Source organism: Trematomus bernacchii, unplaced genomic scaffold, assembly GCF_902827165.1.
Source record: "Trematomus bernacchii unplaced genomic scaffold, fTreBer1.1, whole genome shotgun sequence".
Lineage (NCBI taxonomy): Eukaryota > Metazoa > Chordata > Actinopteri > Perciformes > Nototheniidae > Trematomus > Trematomus bernacchii.
In genome coordinates this window covers 15069740-15084651 of record NW_022987714.1, presented here as the reverse complement: position 1 = coordinate 15084651, position 14912 = coordinate 15069740, and the positions used below count along the sequence as shown (strand labels likewise).

Here is a 14912-nt window from a genome sequence, read left to right as displayed (position 1 = left end):
CTCTTCTTCCTCTTCCTCCCTCAGACTATGTGTGAAGCGAGAGGCCTTGCTGTCTGTGCTGTGGGAGGCGGTTGTGTTTCTGTTCTCTTCTGTTCTATTATTGGATGGGGGTGCAAGTGCAAAGCACTATGCTCACGTAGCCCATTATTTCTCTCATCATGTGTTCTCACTTGTTCCCTCTCTTTCTCCCTCTCCCCCCAGAACCACACACTGAGTCAGCACGCGCAGTGAGACCGGGGCCCGGCAGGATCTCTCGGCTCAGCCGGGGCCCCCGACCCGGAGCCGGCAGGGGACTCCCATCTCCACATCACAGCCAATCAAAGTGTCATTTGCAACTCACATGTAAAACTCTAACGATCGCACCACTGGGCGCGGCTATTAGGAGCAGCGGGGGAAAGGAATATTAATGGGAAATGCTATTAAATAAAGAAAGGAAAAAGTGGGTGAGAGAAAGGGTAAGAGCTAGATGAAGGAAAGAGTGAATAAAGGTATTGTACGTGCAGTATTTTTTATTGTCCCTGCCAACCCCTCCCCCCCCCCCCACCACCAGCTTATTTCCCCTTCTCCTCCCCCCCCCCCCCCCCCCCCCCCACACACCATCATTCCCCAGGTCAGGCATTTTATTTTTTTTAACAAATAGAAAAGGAAAAAAAGCGATCCTTTGTTTCGGGATTTTTTCAAATAGATTATAGTAAAAAAGGTCACTTTTGGTCCCTCAGTTGCTTATTGAATTGAACTTCATAGGTGCCAACTTCTTTGATTTCTTTCTTTCTGCCATATGCGCTTATTTTCTTTGTTATCATTTTTGTACCTTTTATTTCTCGCCGTACGTAGGTACTTGTGCTGTGTTGTGATTGTTTGTTTGCCAGTCGTAATACTCCCGACTTCCCCCCCCCCGCCCCAACCCCCTCCTTTTTACTATTATTGTTATATATATTTTTTTCCTTTTTGTAATTACTATCAAAAAAAGTCATCAAACTAAATAAAGTGCAGAAAACCATACAGATGTTTCTTTTTTTGTTTTGGATTGGGTTTTCCAGTCTCTATGGGGCCTATAATGGTTATTGTAAAAATGAATATCATCGATTTCAGTGCGTCTGGTCAATGACTGATTTTTAAATGTGAATTAACCAGATTGCAATAATCTAGTACAGACAAAAAAGATAAAACAAATAAATAAATGCAAATAAAATATGTCTGTGTGATGTGCATTTATTTGAAAATAACTGATGGAAATACTGATGAGGGTTATTCAAAGGTACATGTCATGAGTTCAGTGCATATTTTAAAAGCCAAGGCAAGGATTTACATAAAGAAAAGCAGTTTAGGTTCATTACATAAAACATTGGAAGACATTCTAGTTTCTAATTCTATATGATCATAAGATGATCAACGGGTAAGAAAAGGAGAGTTTTTTTTGTTATTTTATTATTCTACTTATCTCCTTGTAAAACATGCCTTGAAAACAATATTCTTGTAATATGTGATTCTCGCGTGGTCTCTGGATATTTTGGGGACCCAGCTGCCCCAAAATATAAGGTAACGGGGTATGAAAATCAGGACCTTAACGCAGAATGAAGAGGAGGAAAGTATAATGGATCAACAAAAAGCAAACTTTTAGTTAAACAAAGCTGATTCATAAACAGTCAAAACAAAAACAAAACAACACAAATAGAAACAGAGGGGCATGGAGGACAATAGCAGGAACACAGGTATCAACATAAACGACAGATCAACAGAACACAAGGGGAGACAGGCATACAGTATACACACAAGACTTAAAGGTGGGGTATGTCATTTATTTCAGAAACACTTTTTGTTATATTCCATGGAATGGTCTTAACATCCCGATAGCAATGAATATATTAAATGCTTTGATAATAAATACATAAAAATGTCATCTGTGGAAGCCGTAGTACTGTAAAAAGCACGACCAATCATCTGAGCCGGCCCGGCTAAAATAACTGGATGGCCTACCTGCCTGTCAGCCTTCCATCTGTGCACAAACTTATCTCGTGCCCTCATTGGTCATGTGCGCGTTCGTGTGTGTGGAGGAGGGGCTCTATAAGGAAGTCTGAAGGAAGGGGCAGATTTTTTTCGGCTGCGTAGTTTCAAATTCTAGCGCACTCGAGCTGGTTTCTCCAAAATGACATACCCCACCTTTAACACAAAGACAATACAACTGGAGAGGGCAGCGGTTAAACACAATCATACAATCACACAGGCGGGAAAACAAACAGACAGCAAGTAAAAACCAGACTAGACCCAAAGAGAAAATACATTTCAAAATAAAACAGGAGACACAAAAACTAAGATCATGACAGTAACAATAACTATAGAGGTGACCACACTGTAAAACATATAGGGCTTTATCAACAGGGACAAAGTCATTGACCGATTCGCCCGCTGCTGTATACAGATCACTGATAGAATTAGACAGTTCTATTTCTAACAGTTTTTAGAGAACTTCTATCTTCATTGCCAGAAAAAAGCATATGTGTCATTAAACCCAGGGACATCATTCACTAGAATATCTGTGGGGTTGATCGCTCTTTTCCACATCATCTCAGAATGTATCTTCTGTTAGAAAGACACATGCTGCTTGTTCGTGACTTTCTAGTGTGTCCCTAATTTTACACCACGCAGTAAGAAGTCACATCTCTATGAATGCTGCAAATAACTTTATAACAGATGCATCTAATATAGAATGATATTTAGATTAAAGTTCCGTGCATTAAATATTAAACGTGTGGTTCAGAGTGTAAGCAGTAGGTTACTCCTGGTTGATCATTTCCACAATACTTCCCAGCCTTAGCGTCTCTTTAGATTAGCCAACAACTGTATGCATACACATCTAGAAGACATGAAGCAATATACAGTATACACCCCATTGATGCATCTCTGCTCACCTGATGGATGTATGATTTAATTGATCACACAAATGTTCAAATTGGTTAAGAGGCCCTATTATGCTTTTTGGGGTTTTCCCTTTCCTGTAGTGTTGTAAAGGTTTCTGTGCATGTCAATGGTCTGCAAAGGCTGCAATCTCAATGTTCACACCAGAGGGAGTTTCTCTCACACAAATAGACCCCCCCTGCCTGAAACGCCTCCATTGGCCTCCACTGTGAACTTCCGTAACATAATGTCATCACTATGTAACACTTGCGCTTCTATTGGCTTGCACTCCAACACATTGTTTGTTATAGTCCAAGGGCCAACATTGAACATTAAAACATGTAAACATGTCACAGTAGAGGCACACAATACAAATATGAACCTGAAAATGAGCACAATAGTGCCCTTTAAGAATGAGCAAAGAGACTATGAAATACAGTCCTGTACAGGTCATAAAACAAACAAAAACAGGTGGCATTTGGTAGAACTAAAAAATAAGTACAACTGTTAGAAATGTCCTTAGTTTGTCTTACACTAGAGCATTTTGTCAGAAACCATAAGATTAGGCAAATGGAAAATTGACATTTGACCTGTTGGTGGCGGTAAATAAAACATTACAGGATCACTAAGGTGATTACAAATCCTCCAGAAGTGGACATTAATGTCAACAAACTTTCATGGTAATCCATCCAATAGTTGAGATGTTTCACTCAAAACCACAAAGGTCGCCCTCATGGTGTTTTAGATAGTAAAACAGATAAGTGAAAGTCTGACCGGCTGTTGCCGCCAGATGAAATGTCATCGGATCACTGAAGTCATTAGGATTTGTGAACTACATGGCTAAAAATAGAAAAGAGGACTGATTGTAAGCAGATACAAGTGGACTCCATGACACCAACCTGCTTTAACACAGCATTCATATGGGATCTGTAAAAAGCCAGTGTTACAAAACAAACCATGCTAAAATATTTGCATTAAAACAGATTGGATAAACTGAGAATATATTTCAGGTGGTTATATCTAAATAATCTGCATGTCACAACTGAATATGACAATATGAAAGTTGGTGAAACATTGTTATCATGGTTCAATGCTTACAAATTAATAAATACAATGTTTGCGGTATTTACTCAAAGAGGCCCTATTATGCTTTTTGGGGGTTTTCCCTTTCCTGTAGTGCGTCATATAGATTTGTGTGCATGTAAATGGTCTGCAAAGTCTAATATCTCAAAGTGTACATCTGAAACACCTCAATTGGTTTCAGACAGGGGGTAAAAGGAGTTCTATTTTGTCCCTACTGACCGCCAGAGGTGGTGCTTTAGCACTGGATATGTCCATCGCGCGCATGTGCAGCTCGAGTACCAATAACAACAAATTCACCTGTGACCCACGTGACACCGGCTATATCTGCCGGTGTCGTCAGAGGATCTGTTCCTTGCATCTTCTCGCTGCGCGAGAGTACCGTGGCTGCATTCTTGTAGCCTACAGCGTTCAGTTTGAACGTTTGATCTGAGGGATTTCTCTGCATGCAGCTGGCCGCGTGCAGCTTCGCGACTGATTCAGTCGGAGCCGCGGGTCGTTGACTCGTCTTCCAGGAGCTGTGGCCGGCTGTGCAGAGCCTCAACGGACAGGTTTGTGTCAACTTTGTTGGTGATGGCCGCGTCCCTGCACCCTCTCCCAGCTAAGTTGTCCTGATTGCTGTCTTGTTTATTGTTTGGCTTAGACTTTCTGGTGACGACAGTGTTCCCGCTTCCTCTCCCATAAAGTTGCCCTTATTGTGCTCGTTTGTACTTTCTGCTTGTGGCGTTGTGCCCGAGCTATCATTAGCATTTTGAGTTTCCAGCTTTAGCTGCGTTTCTTGTTTTATTTAGTTAGCAGTAGCGTGGCTCAGCCTAACTATATCGTTGTTATACTGCTCCTAGTACTAGACTCCTAGCACTAGGATGGGTTAGATGCAGAGAACAATCTTCACTGTGTGTGCTGTGTGCTCTGCATGTGTGGCCATTAAAGAGGGTTTCATCCCTCCCAATATTATATTATTGCTAGTGTGCAGCCGTTTGGCTGACACTTTTAAGCACTGGCCATGGTTACAACTGTAACTACGGTTCTATGCCGTGTAAGTACTGGCCACGGTTACTACTGTAACTACGGTTCTATGCCGTGTAAGCACTGGCCACGGTTACTACTGTAACTACGGTTCTATGCCGTGCTGTTCTCTTCTTTAGAAGCTAATGATCTGGTCTTAACATTTGTGTTATTTGACTTGGACTTGCTTGATTGTTAGTAGCCGCTTGGCTAACATCTTGCCTGTTCTGTTAAGCTTCTTTATTTAACTCAGCTGGTGAAGGCAGTGCTCCCGCTCCCGGTAGAGCAGGGGTCGGCAACCCCTGGCACGGCATGCGGCACCGTAACCAGTGGCACACTAGGAATAAGTGGAATAAGTGTGCAAAATATTTAAATTGTATTTCGGATCCTGAAAGAGAGCGCCGCCAGAACGCGTCTCCCCGTTACCTGCAGAAGGAAGCCATGCACGCAGCGCAGCCCCGCTCTGTTTAACTCCAGGCGACTTTCTGCCGCTTTCCTCCGTGGTGCAGGGCTGATCGTTTCACCACAGAGGAAAGCACTTCACAAATTGCAGTACCCATAAGGAGCTTTACAAATGCCGCAGTTTTTGCGTGGCTGTGTCTTCAGTTGAAAGCCCAGTGGCGATCTGCTCATCTCTCATTGAAATAACATGCTACACAGGGGCGGACTGGCCATCTGTGTGTTCTGGAGAATCACAGCACGGACGGTCGTCCTTATTATTATGCCGTTTAAACCAATTATTGAAATTAGTTTGTTAAATTCGGCATCATGTAAGTTGCGCTGACAGGTCCACACACAGCTTCCCCGCAGCGAGGCTCCCCCCGCCCTCCTGTTGACAGTTCACGAGTGTCGAGCTAGGTAGAGGACTAGAAACAAGCTGTCCTCTAAGGTGGATCGGTTTGCTGCCGACATGGAGCAGATGAAGTTGCTCCTCTTGGCCCTTCAGTGGTGTGGGGGCTACTAGCTTGCCGCCTGGCCCTCCTTCGGTCGCCGCACCTCTGCATGAGGATGCCATGTCGCTATAGCGGCTTCAGCTAAACCTCTTCTATGAAGGGGTGGAGGACGGGGCCCCGCTCACTCCCGAGGAGGCTTCCCACTCCTCTGCTCAGAGCTCTCTGCAGGGCACGGAGGACGCCTCCATGGCGGCCATTATTCGTGCGGCCCTGGCACGCTTGCAGCTTCAGGTTCCGCAGGCCGACTCGGCTCAGGCTAGCGCCTTCTTCAGGCATAACCCTGCCCCTGTCACTCTCACTGTTCCTCCTTCAGAGGAGTACCTGAGGGAGCTCCATGCATGCTGGAGAGGCACCAGGGCCATGCAGGATCCGGCGAGGGTGGGGCTGGGTCGCTTGCCATCCATTGAGCCTGCCATCGCCTCCCCGATTCTGGCTCCTGATGAGGCTCCAAGGCCTGATGCCAGGTGCCCTCGGCCTCAGTGCAGGGTCACAGACTAACTACTCTGTGAGGCCTGCGACACAGTGGCACGCATGGGTCGTAACGGGAACTCCCTCTCCCATCTGATGCTGGCTGTCTCTACCTCTCTGCAGCAGGCTCCGGCCGAGCCTTCTTTGCTGGGCCTCAGTGATGCATCACTGCAAGCCTTTGCCCTAATGTCTAGGGAATTGGGACGAGTTATGTCCTTATTGGTGCAGACTCGTCGCCAGGTTTGGCTTGCTCAGTCACCACTGTCGGAGACATGTCCTCCGTAGTGTGCCAGTCGAGTCAGGGGAGCTGTTTGGGGCAGCTGCCCTGGAGGCACTGGAGCGTGCTGCCCAAGCTAGGCGGACCAGGCAGCATTTTCCACCTTCTTCCCACCTTCAGGCCGGGCAAGATGGTGCCTTACATTCAGTTCCTCCGGCTCCTGGGCGGACTGACGGCTGCCTCAGCCATTGTGCCATTAGGCCTGCGGTCGCTGCGCCCCATGCAAATGTGGCTGAACAGCCTTCACTTGGACGCCATGTTGCACAGGCACAGAAGAGTCACGGTGTCTCAGCAGTGCCTCCACTCTCTGTCCCGCTGGAGGGACAGGGCCTATCTTTTGATGGGCGTGCCCAGGGGCGCCATCCCATCCCGCCGGGAGACTGTCACTGCAGATGCATGTCTCTCAGGGTGGGGTGCAGTGTGGCAGGGCAGGACTGTTCAGGGTCAGTGGTCTGCCCAGGAGGGTGCACGCCATGTCAACGTGCTAAAGCTTCGGGCTGTGCAGCTTGCACTCACACACTTTTTACCCCAACTGGGGGGCAAGCATGTGCTTGTTCCTTCGGACAACATGCCCACTGTTGCCCAGACTGCAGTCCCTTCTAGATAGTGGACGTTCTCACTCCACTTTGAGAGTTTAGGTGGCTGCTATTTCTGCCCGACATGTTCGGGTCGACGGCGCCACGGTGGGGTGCCACAGGTCGGTGTCCCTCTTCCTGAGAGGGGCTTTACGGCAGCGTCCCCCTAGCATCCCGAGGGCTCCGGCTCGGGACCCGCCCCTGCTGCTGGATGCCCTATCATCTCCTCCCTTCGAGCCCCTGGCCCAGGTGAGGCTTAAGTGGCTGTCCACGAAGGCAGCATTTCTGCTTGCCATGGCCTCAGGGAAGCGAGTTGGGGAGTTGCATGCCCTCTCCGTGAGCGATACATAGCTGAGGTGGGACTCTCAGGTGTTGCCCTTTGGGCAAATGTGGCGTTCCTGCCAAGGTGCTTCCACAAACCCACTTCAATCAGCCTGTCCAGCTGGCACGCTTTGACATTCAGGAGAACGGCACTTCGGAGTTGCTGTGCCCTGTGGGTGCCCTAAGGGGGTATATCGATGCTACTGCCTGTATACGGCAGTCGGAGCAGATCTTCGTTTGCCATGGCGGCACTAAAAGAGGTTGTGCCCTCTAAACAGCGGCTGCCCCACTGGGTTGTCGATACCATCTCACATGCCTATGGGGCCAGTGGCCGCCGCCTGCCATCAGGGCTGAGATGCCACTCTACAAGGAGCATCTCAACATCTTGGGCTGCCCTGAGAGGGGTGCCCCTGGAGACCATCTGCACCGCGGCGTCGTGGGCGTCTTCTGGTACATTCTCCAGGTTTCATCGGGTTAATGTCGCCACTCCCCACCCTTTGGGCGTGGTCCTTTTGCCGAGCTCCGCTGCTTCCAGTAGTGAGCAAGGGCTTGGATTCTTCATGATATGGTAACGAAATAGAACAATAGAACGATAGTTACGTCTGTAACTACGGTTCTATGAGTCCCGGATGACCGCCAGAGTATCCTGTCACTCAGATTTCTTGTGTGCTCGCGAGAAGATTCTGGGAATAGATCCTCTGACGACACCGGCAGATATAGCCGGTGTCACGTGGGTCAGGTGACTTTGTTGTTATTGGTACTCGAGCTGCGCATGCGCGCAATGGACATATCCAGTGCTAAAGCACCGCCTCTGGTGGTCATCGGACTCATAGAACCGTAGTTACAGAAGTAACTATCGTTGCTGCAGCACAGGCAGTATGAGAAAAATAAAGACCTTTTTGAACATTAAAACATGTGATGGCACTATATACAAAAATGTAGCAATAGGGCACCTTAAAAAATATATATTCAAAAGCAAATGTGTCATTGCCCGCCTTTGACTGATAACTCATTGTGGATATTAAATGTTTTAAAGTTTTCTGACTACATTTTGTTTTGTATAACAAGTTGCAGGATAGGTCCCACTAGGACGTAAAGACATGGTTTGAAAGACTCTGATACATATGATGTCTTATACTCCTATAATTCACAAAGACATATGATTTACATGTGGTTTAATATTCGAAAAGGCTGAACACATTCACCCTAGTGTCACTGGCCCAAACTAGAGGATACATATAGAAAGCTACTAGTGATCAACTGGTTAAAAACCAAACCTAGCTTTGTTGATTGATAAACAGGTTTTTTGGGTCCAGTGGTGCGTATTGGCTAACTGATTCAAGTGGTTACTTTTCTTCCAAACGTAATCTAATAGATTGCAATGATTTATACATTGAGAGAACTTTTCTGTGTCAGTTGTTTCTGAAAGGCTTTATATTATGAAAAATCTGGAAAAAGAGCTGTCAAAGTGAACGCATGGTATTATGGTGCGAGATCCTTATTTGGGCCAGATCAGAATCCTTTCCCACAACGTACAGCTTACTGCTGCCGCCTACACAACAAAGGCCCAACATAACTAGCAGGCAAGTTATGGGTTTTGTACTCTAAAAGTTTAAATCTCATTTCCATCTACACTGATCTCATGTTTGGCCTTTCTGGAATCCAACTGACGTAAATCCTTGATGGAAGCAGATAACTTTTGTCCCAGTAGATGTATATTTTTGGCAGACAGTGTGCAACCTTCTGTTTCAGCAATGTCCATGTGTCTGGCAATCTGAGATTTTGCAGCAGTGGAGAGCCTCCCTGCCAGAAGCCTGTTGCTTGTAAACCATGGCAGACCGTCCTCAGTGCGTCCGAAGACTGTAGAGATGTCGGCGTCCTGTCTTGAAACACGGACTCTGTCTCTTTAAACATGAATTTTGATCTAACTTATATGCAGAGTTTAAAAAAGGTTCTCTGTGCAATGACATTCCTAATTTGCCTTCCACTCCACGCATACAAGAGAATAAGCACTGTGTGCATTAGGCTACATAATAAGAGATGAGTGCCAACCTTTATGCAGATAGTTGGTAAATGTCTGTGAGTGTGTGGTATATTTTTATATCTGTGTGTGTGAGGTGGAATATTGTAGGGACTGGGGCAGATGACGACATTGTTTATAGGGGACAAAATTGGTAACCAGAACTGATTACAAAAACACAAAGCTCTTCATGCACTAACCTCTTAATTTTGCTCCAGATTGATGCGTTAGACTTGAATATGTTCCCCCTAAGAGTGTGCTGGCTCAACCCACCATAGTCCCACTCCCTAAAAATCTTGTGGAAAACACAGGAAAAACATAGCTGAAGCCCAGGTTTCCCTTTACGCCCTATTGAAAAAGTGAACCTCCCTGATGGTCTTTGTAATTTGCATGGTTTCCTCTGTAGACCCCAAAACAATCTGTCTTGTGTATTAATCCACTGGTTTTAAGGTTTTCTGTGACTGCTGCAAAACACCCGCATTGACATTTATCTATCACATGCAGTGTTTATTAATGACATTGTTTTTGGAATAATGGACAGCGCTGTTTTTAGGGTGCATGTGAGGGACGCTGTCCGTAGTGCTGAAACCAGGCAGAGGAGATCTACAATGACAGACAAACCGAACATGGTTTTAAATGTACTTAGCACACTTATTGGTTATAAACAAAGAAAAGGGGTGTGGGGGCAAACAGTTGTTTCTTTATGCTCCCTTACTGATTATGATAAAACATCAAAAATATTTTAGCGCTCTGACTATGCTCAATTCTTAATCTGAGTGCTCTGATTAATAATGTCTTATTTCATTTTTAAACATTACTCTGTTGTTGTGTTGGGGTACTTCAGCTTTATGGTTAAATAAATTAAAAAATACCCCCCCAGGCTCGTCCAGCCTAGCCTGGGTGAATACTTAGAAAATGGTTGTGAAACTACTCAAGAATACTTAAATACTTATAAAGTCATATTTATGTCTCGATGCATACCTCCCCACAGCCCCTTTACGAGTCATACAATTATGGCCCCCTATTTCAGTGGGTGCATGCCATGGGTACCACTTCCACTTTGTATCTTACATGTAAAATGCAGACGGTCCCTGCGCGGCGGAGGAGGATCCGAACGGGAATGAGCACGGGGCGGCTGCACGCAGCGCGGAGCCTCGCTGGGGACCGCAGCTAGCGAGGCTCTACTCTCCCGGTGAGGACATGTTTATTGTTGTGTTATTGTTGTTGTCACTTGCTTAGTCAGTAATGGGGCTAAAAATGACACATGGTTACGTTATAGGCCTACAACCACAGTGCGACATGATGATGATAAAAGGGGTTGTGGAGAAACTATAGGCTGACACTTTATGACATGTCAGTGTGTCAATGAACTGCCTTAAATAATTGCATTAAATAATGTGAAGGGCCCCTGTCTACAGACAGAAATATAGTTTTCAGTCTGCATCTTACTGAAGCATGTTTGTCCCTGATGATATGTTGGTTATTAAAATCTGCTAGAATTAATAGACTAGTATGTCTGAATAAACAGTCAATTAGTATTTTTAATTTAACTTTAAAGTGGGCCTCCAGAGAAAACTTAAAGGCCTCTGAAAAAAGTCTGTCCTGAGTTCAACATACTTATTAACACTCACAACTACATTTTCAGAATGTGTATCCAAACGTACAAGTTATGGCGAGGTCCAGGAAAGGAAACTTCTGAGTCCTGACTAGGGACAATTGTTGCATGTCAATCCCCATTTATCTCACCTTGTCATAAAATGCCCCAAAAATATCTATTGAAGAATGTTTGTATAGGTAATTGAATTGTTTTCTAAAGTGGTGCAGTGTAGTATTTGTGTAGGCCTACCAGGAAGTAACCATCACAAGTGGTTCCTTTGACAAAAAGCAATGTGATTTTTCAATGTGATTTTGGAATGTTGCAGAAAATAGGCTCTGTGGCAAACACGGATACTTACAATCGCTAGAAGTTAAAAGCTATTGTTAGGCTATAAACAAACTAAATCATGGTGTCATCACTTGAGCTAAAGGCGGCCTTATGTTTGACGTGGAATATTTACTGACGTGTTTTATGTGAAAGAGAAAAACGTGTACATCTCTGAAGCTTGTGTTAACCACAGACAATATTTCAGGCATAACCACAAACATGTTCAATAAACTGTTGACTTCAAACCCGGAGTGCTAAGACTTGGTAGATTGTTCCGGATAACTCTGGCTTTTGCTTTTCTTGTCTGCTAACACCTTGTATTGATGTTAATAAACATTTCACTGCACCACTCTATTAGGTGTTGCTTTGTGGTAATGTATAACATATGTAAAGGCTCTTTTAATATGTCTCCTGCAACTCTCCAGACTAAATGGAAGTACAGTAACATACCCTTCTGACCTTTGGGAAACAGATTGAGTGTTAAAGGCCAACCCACACACATGCTGAAAATGCCCTGAGCGTTTGCAGGTTAGACCCTCTCTCCCAGAGGATTCATGGGTACGTTTTTAAGATGCTAGTGAAGTTGTTGCCTTCATCTCGGATAGACGTTTAATCCGGGGACAAAATCAATGTCTGTGACACAGTCTACAGCAGTAATCCTTAAATCCAGTCCTTGGGGTCCGGAGTGTTGTTGGTTTTCTTTTTTCCCTGCTAGTTGAAATTCACCTGGCGTCCCAGTCCAAATATGTTTCTGATTAGGCGTCTAGAATGAAAACTGCCTGGCAGAATAAAAAGTAAGCATCAATCTGCACCCTGGAGACTAAATTGCAGGAGCACAGGCTATAAGTACTCTAATAAAATGACAGCAGTTGTTATTGTTGGCTAAATTGCCTCCATCACAACATTGTGTTGCCACTGTGTCATGACCCTGAGGCCTTGTATGTAACATGCATTGTTAAACAAATGTCGATTCCAGAGAATACTTTCCCATCAGCTACACTCCCCGCTTTATTTTGTGTTTGATTTACCGTTTTCTGCCATTCATATTAGCTTGTATCCAGGAATGTCCTCGTCATCACGCTGCTTTACAATAAAAAAGCTGAAACGTTTCATATTCTTAACCATTGTTTCCTACAGTAAAACTGCTCAAGAATTTTAGGATTTCAACTTCATGATCCATACTTGTATTCCAGGTCAGGTATTTGACTCTCTGCTGCTGTACAACACATTCTCACTCCCAACTCGGCCTATGTTGACGTTATGGCAGGGTCCCTGTCGTCACTTTCCAACGCAAGGGGGGGCCCTTTAGTGTCGAGTTTCAACTTTCGGGGATGTCCATAGACTTCTATAGAGCTCCCTAAACCTATGTAGTAGGATAGTGGTGGTCTAATGGATAGTGAGGTGGGCTGATGATCGGAAGGTTGCGAGTTCAAATCCTGCCTGGAACATCACTACTAGTGTGCCCTTGAGTAAGGCACTTAGCCCTTAGTTACTCCAGGGAGAATGTCCCTATAATTGGTAATTGTAAGTCGCTTTGGATAAAAGCGTCAGCTAAATGAAATGTAATGTAATGTAATGTAGTAGACGACTTGAGATCGCGAGCGAATGCTCCCCGCTGCGTTGAAATTCAATGGCCGCGGCCGGTTCTCTGCTGAAGCATACAATGCGTGACTGCTTTGCATTAAAAACATTATGCTCTCTATATATTGTCTTTATTATGCTTTAAAGGGCCCATGTCATGGCCATTTCCACTGATCATAATTACATTGTTGAGGTATACTAAAATAGATTCATACTGTGCAATTTTCCAAACTCACATTGGTTTCGCATACAGCATCTCTGTCAAGCATGTGTATTCAGCAGTATTCACTCTCTCCACTAAACGACTCGTTGGAGCTCTTGCCCCCCCCCTCCCTGTGAGCCTAGTGTGCTCCGATTGGTCAGCTCGGCCACTCTGTTCTGATTAGTCAACCACCAGAGAGGCTCCGCCTGCTTTTTTCGGGGAACATCAGTGTAATAATGGCGTTGGTACAGCCGTATATTTTATACGCTAACTAACCGAACTGTACCTACAACTGTTGTTATAGAAGAGTGTGACGGCCCCAGGGCCTTTGTGCAGGTGTGTTGCAGGTCTTACGGTGGGGTGGAGCTGAAGAGGCTAATCAGCGCGATCACGGACACCTCCGTAGCCGAGGTGCGATTAATCCCAGCGGCTCGGCGATTCTCTCCCCGACTACCTATCTCTGCATTTACCACAATAAATGTGCCGTGGTTTTGTAAACTCGTGTATGTCTCCTTGCCTTTCCGTTGTGGCCTACGAGCCGGTCATAACAAAGAGTAAGTTATTTTTACCTGTAATAAACTACTACTGTTTGATGAGAAATCAAATCATGGTTTGCTATATATGAATGATATGTTATAGGAGCAAATAATTCAGGGAAGAAAGGGTAGGCCTACTAAGTATTTCCATTAAACTTTATTTTTAGAAATGTACAAAATGAACATAAATATACATATATACACACGGTATATCATCCATTCCTCCCCGCATCTTGCCTGGGCGCAGCCGGTGCCTTTTAGCACGAGGCCCCAGTAGTAGTAGTAGTCCCGTCCCTGTCATGTATTGTCCGCCAGGATCTGGCTGGACGAAATCAAATGCAAATCACAAAATATTAGAGAAACTTAGTTGTTTTAGATTCGTTAGTAGTAGTTGTGGTAGGAGTGTGGATCTATCTAATGAACAGCTTGCCTGCCAATATGCTAACCTAGCTTTGTTTACCTTGGTAGCTAACACGATATGAACGTTAGCTTGGAGGAACGGCAACTATAATGGAGTGTAATAAAACTACTATGAACAAAAGCTAGTGGTTCATATTAGGCTAGCAATAACGTGTTTATAATTGCAATATTATACGGGTATTCTGCTACGTTCGGTCATACATTGTAACTTGCATGAATACATTGTTTTGCACTAGCATACAGCTAGCCTCGTTAGCTATACATGCAGTATGTACATGTACTGTCACAATGTACGGTAAATCACCCGGAGTATACTGTATGAGTATTCCGTGTGTGTGACTGCAGACATTCTCCTGCCATGACAAACATGTAAGGCCATCTGCTGACATTGTAGTTGATATATTTAAACGCTAGCAACGTAGCATAACAAAAATGTTTTTCCGACCAAACTAAGGTCTAGCTCTGTCGGTTAGATCGGTAGCCAGCTATAATGTAATTACGTTTCGCGACTGACCGTACGGTAAATCACCAGGAGTATACGGTCTATGACTATTTCGTGTGTGAATGCAGACATTATCCAGCTATGAGGAACATGTATGTAAGGCGATCTGCTAATATTGGAGTTGATATATGGAAACGCTAGCAACTTAGTTAG

At 44.7% G+C, this 14912-nt stretch overlaps 2 protein-coding genes across 5 annotated transcripts in view; both read left to right on the top strand.

Annotated features, from left to right (window-relative positions):
- The window catches only part of znf423 (zinc finger protein 423), a 157426-nt gene extending 156896 nt beyond the window's left edge, over nt 1–530 (top strand). For all 4 annotated transcript variants that reach the window (XM_034142006.1, XM_034142004.1, XM_034142005.1 and 1 more), the window contains exon 21: nt 202–530. In XM_034142006.1, coding sequence (XP_033997897.1) covers nt 202–231 — 30 coding nt within the window. In that variant the 3' untranslated portion in view covers nt 232–530. The remainder of the gene's footprint in view (nt 1–201) is intronic.
- A 7241-nt stretch (nt 531–7771) lies between these two features.
- Nucleotides 7772–14912, top strand: part of si:ch211-212o1.2 (uncharacterized protein LOC492735 homolog) — a 68630-nt gene continuing 61489 nt past the window's right edge. Inside the window, 2 exon segments of the mRNA XM_034141567.1 lie at nt 7772–8024; nt 10679–10796. Coding sequence (XP_033997458.1) covers nt 7772–8024; nt 10679–10796 — 371 coding nt within the window.